The sequence below is a fragment of the Spermophilus citellus genome (assembly GCF_964194105.1).
Source record: "Spermophilus citellus genome assembly, chromosome: 15".
Classification (NCBI taxonomy): Eukaryota; Metazoa; Chordata; class Mammalia; order Rodentia; family Sciuridae; genus Spermophilus; species Spermophilus citellus.
The window spans coordinates 93,238,074-93,242,575 of NC_138195.1; the positions used below are offsets into that span (position 1 = coordinate 93,238,074).

The window sequence follows — 4,502 nt, forward strand, 5'->3', positions numbered from 1 at the left end:
CAGCTGTTGGAAGGAAGGGAAGGCCAGTTGAGTTCTTGCAGGTTTGAGAGCGGCCACCCATGAGGGCAGAGCTGTGCCACTCCTGTGATGTCCCATCCTCACAAAGCATAATCTCTTGAAAAAATGCCTCCTATTCTGCAGATATTTCCCAGTTCCAGAGTGTGGGGAGCCATCTCAGATCCATGGTCCACTCAGGGAAGGACTACCTGTGGGAGGAGGTGGGTATTTACCTGCACTGAAGCCTGGGGGGCCTAAAGAACATCCCTGAGTCATGCCTGCAACCACATTTCCAGATGGAAAAGCACTTCCTTCAAGGGGTGGTTACTAAAAAATCTCCTCTTGTCTGCACAGAATGGCAGCAGGTTAGAACAGTGAGGACACCCTAGAAATACCAAACTGAGAGGCAGGTGGCAGGTGGCACTGGCTGCTGTTTTTACAGAGGCAACAACAGAATGATGCCACCTGTGAAGCCAGGGAAGTGTCAAGTCTTCCTGAGAGCTCTCATTTGCTCTGCACCTGTCCCTGCAGTGATGGGGGTTGGGGGTCTCTGAAAGACATCTCAGAACCTCACACTGGCCATCCATTGACAACAATTAGAAACCTCTGGAGAGGGGAACAAAGCAAGGGTGTACTGTTTGACTGAACAGTTCTGGGCATTTCTTTCCCACCATGGGCTGGGAACTGTCTTCAGTCTATCTGCCATTTCCCAAGGGATTTTTAAACAGGGGGATCAACCCTGCAATAGAGGGACTCTCCCTTTCTCCTGTCATTTGCTAGATTGTCTCATCAATTGGTTGCTTCAGAGCCCTGGTTGGTGGCACAGGCCTGTCGTCTCAACTACTCAGGAAGCTGAGGCAGGAGGATCACAAGGTAAAGGTCAGCTGGGCCACAGAGTGAAACCCTGTCTCCAAATAAATAAATAAAGGGTTTTCACACAAGGCTTGTTCCTGAAGCCTAAGGCTACACCACCAGTGAATGCCTGAATTCCAAAGCCAGGCTCTCTCTTCATCCACTCACCAGCCCCAACCCGCCAGCCCCCTCTTTTGCAAAACTCAGGGAGAGTCAGACCTATGTGTTTAAAATCAATCAAAATTAGTTTGCTAGACAATCCTTAGTCCCATGAAGAATAAGAATTGCCCAGGGCAACCCAGTTTCAGCAAGTTTGTCTCTAACACTGTGGGCAATGAATTTTGTAGGAATGGGATTCATCTCTTTATCTCTCATCTCCAGGCAAGAATTTTTGCCTCTGCTTAGTAGGCTCAAACTCTGAATTCCTGATGCCAGGACTCTTCCCAGATTGACCAAGGGACAGCCAGGCATTTCAGCCTCTGCTTTGGTTGCCTCAGAGCCGCTGCTACCTGGAACAGAGACCTGGTTAGCCCCAGAGCTGGATAGTAAGAGACCTGGGGGAGCAGAGAAGCCAACAGCCTAGCACCTTGGGAGTCAAGCAGCTGGGATGCCTGAGAACTGCTGCTGAAGCAACCCCAGGGCCCAAGAAGGGCTGACCTGCAGAGAGATGTCCTCCTCCCTCCTCGCTCTCCCTCTCCCCCTCTCCCTCTCCCTCTCTCTTTTAGTGCTCCCTGGACCCAGGCCATAGCAGGAACAACCCTGGCAGGTCCCAGATTCCCAGACCTTGGAAAAAGCTGGGACGGTAAGGGATTGTCAGTGTGGTTTTAGGGCCTTGGTAAGCTTGTAAGTTCGCGGTCTTCGCGGGTTTATGGCCCTGGATTCGGTACCAGCGACTCTGGCCAGCGACTCTGTCCACAGAGCCACTTCCCCATGTGGTCTGGCCCGATAACGCCCACGGACTTCACCCTGATCTTTTGTGCAATGCGACCACCTTTTGTTGCCTGCTGGGTGGGGCCCTCAAGGGAGTGATTTGGAGGGAGCAGGGATTCCCCAGAGGAAGCAAGGAGGCAGCGAATTGGAAGGAGATCCTAAGCCAAACCACAGGGGCTCCGGAGACTGGGGCTGGCGGCCCTAGAAGCCAGAGGAAGTCGGGATCTGCTAGATTCCCGGGACCCAGGATCCCTGAGCTAAAAGCCCTGAGTCTGGCCTGAGACCCTGCTGCACCGGGAGGTGGAATCACAGGGGCGGCGCGTTGGGGTCGCGTCAGGACCAGGGCGGGGCAGAAAGCTGACCCCGGGGCGGAGACGTGGACTTCGCCCCTCCAAAACTGGCTGGGGACGAAACTTGCCACCTACACTCACTCAGGGCTCAGGCCCGTCGGCATTTAAAAGCCGGGGGGCGGGGCGGGGCTGACAGCACCTGGCGCTGTTGCTGGATGGAGCACCCGTGAGTTTCGGTGCCGAACCGCCAGTCCAGGCCCGGGAGAGGCTGGACATGGCCGCGTACTGCGACGGACTGGGCGCCTGCTCGAACCCGCGCGGCCAGGCCCGGGCCACCGCAGCGCACCCCCCGGGCTATGCACGCGGTGACCTGGGAACTGCAGGCGGTGGCCCGCGCCTGTGGGTGAATGCGCCCGCGCTCAGCCCTGCGCCCTACGCGTCGGGCCCTGGACCCGCACCACCGTATGCGGCCCCCGGCTACGCAGCCCCGAGCCCGCTCCTCGGCGCAGCGGGCGGCCTGGCGGGGGCCGACCTCGCGTGGCTGAGCCTCTCGGGCCAACAGGAGCTACTGAGGCTGGTGCGGCCGCCCTACTCCTACTCAGCGCTCATCGCCATGGCCATCCAGAGTGCGCCACTACGGAAGCTGACGCTCAGCCAGATCTACCAGTACGTGGCCAGCAACTTCCCTTTCTACAAACGGAGCAAGGCGGGCTGGCAGAACTCTATCCGCCACAACCTGTCGCTCAACGACTGCTTCAAGAAGGTGCCCCGCGACGAGAACGACCCAGGTAAGAGTGGCGCGACGGGTGCAGAACTCTGCGGCTTCCCGCCGCTGGGCAGTTGGCACTTAGGGGTGGGAGCGACCTCAGAAAATCTCAGTCCTCGTCGCACAGTGGAGAGAGGGGAAAGGAGAGACGTCTTGGGTATGGACAGGCTGCCAGATGGCCCTAGGACCCACAGGCTCACAGATTTCCAGTCCCGTGCTTTTTTCTAAATTTCTGTGCGCTCCTTAGGAGAAAGAAGCAGGACTGCTAGCCAGCTGGTGACCGTGGTGGTTACTTAACTACTCTGAGCCTCAATGCAGTCGCCTGTAAAATGCGGAAGACAATGCATAAGCCCCAAATTGACAAAACAAATGTCACGTCCCTTCGGAAAGCGCTCTGGTTTAGGCTGGATATATGGTCAGCCCTGACCTGGTGGTAGAGTCAAGAAGATTCAGCATCTCGCAAAGCCTTCTCTCCCGCCAAGCATTTCTCGGGGTGGGGTGTGGGGGGGTCTGCTTCTTCCTTTCTGAAATATCTAAATTATTCCAGTGGACTGTGGAGGTACAAAGTGCCACTTCGAGTTTGGGACGGAGAATAGAGATCTTGATCCCCTGGAGGGGCAAGCCGTCCATCTCCAGACACTTAAACGTGGGCGCTCTCTTCCCCTGCAGGCAAAGGCAATTACTGGACCCTGGACCCAAACTGCGAGAAGATGTTCGACAATGGGAACTTCCGGAGGAAGAGGAAGAGGAGAGGGGAGGCAAGTGCCGCCGCCCCCTCAGGAGTTAGAGACCCAGGGGGAGACCCCGCGCCTGCGCTGGAGCCCCAGGGGGCAACCTCCCCCGACCTGCAGGCCTCGCCGTCCCCGCCCGCGCCCGAGGCTGCCGCCTGTTTCTCCAGCTTCTCCTCGGCCATGGGCGCCCTGGCCGGCAGTCTAGGGGCCTTCCCCGGGGGCCTGGCCCGCGACTTTCCCTTCGGGAGGCCAACGATGGTGCCCACGCAGAGTCCCCAGACCCCTGGCCCCATGCCGGGCTTTGCCTCTGGCCATCAGACGTCTGCCACCGGCTTTCGCGTCAGTAATCTTGTCTACAGCCGGGAAGGGACTGAAATTTGAAGGGAGGCTGGAGGCCCGCTCGGGAGCCTGTCCAGAGGTGCTGAGCCCAGACAGGAGATTCCGGCCTGGAGCTGACCCTGCCAGCAGCGGCTTGGGAGGATGCCCGGAGCTGGGGTAGCCAGCCCCCACAGAGAGCTAAAGAGAGCCGCGCCTCCCTCACCCAGGAGACCCTTCCTGCAGACAGGCTCCCTGCTCCACTGGCAGATCCTGCCACAGGGGCCCGCATCCCGTGACCTCCAGGAATGAATTCGCCTTCAAGGTCGATGTTTGGATCAGCTCCAGCCTTGCAACAGAGAGCCTGGCCAACCCCCACCCCCCCAAGAGCCTTTATATTGATGGAAAGTGTACTGGCTAAGATGGCCCCAGGCTGGGGATTCCCTCACTAGGCCAGCAAGGCTGGGGCAGGGGCTCCGAAAGGGGGCTCCGAAAGAGGACTCCAGAGCCAGGAAATGGGGGTGGGTCCAGTAACTTTTTACCACTTTGGCCAGGAGTGCACAGGGAGGAATCCCCTGGGACTGCTGGGGTTGGAACTCCTATAAGCAGGGACTAATGTCT

The 4,502-nt window shown here is 58.2% G+C and overlaps 1 protein-coding gene across 1 annotated transcript; it reads left to right on the top strand.

Moving 5' to 3' along the window:
• Positions 1 to 2,162: 2,162 nt before the first annotated feature.
• Positions 2,163 to 4,243, top strand: FOXI2 (forkhead box I2). The gene is made up of 2 exons (XM_081268126.1): positions 2,163 to 2,857; positions 3,505 to 4,243. The coding sequence occupies exons 1-2, from the start codon at positions 2,344 to 2,346 to the stop codon at positions 3,945 to 3,947; spliced, it is 957 nt and encodes a 318-aa protein (XP_081124252.1). The 5' UTR covers positions 2,163 to 2,343; the 3' UTR covers positions 3,948 to 4,243.
• The last annotated feature ends 259 nt before the right edge of the window (positions 4,244 to 4,502 follow it).

Excerpts from the sequence above, each read along its gene's own strand:
- FOXI2 (XM_081268126.1), top strand. The coding sequence starts at position 2,344 with ATGGCCGCGTACTGCGACGGACTGGGCGCCTGCTCGAACCCGCGCGGC. Across the intron at positions 2,858-3,504 it reads CCGCGACGAGAACGACCCAG|GCAAAGGCAATTACTGGACC; the intron begins GTAAGAGTGGCG and ends CTTCCCCTGCAG.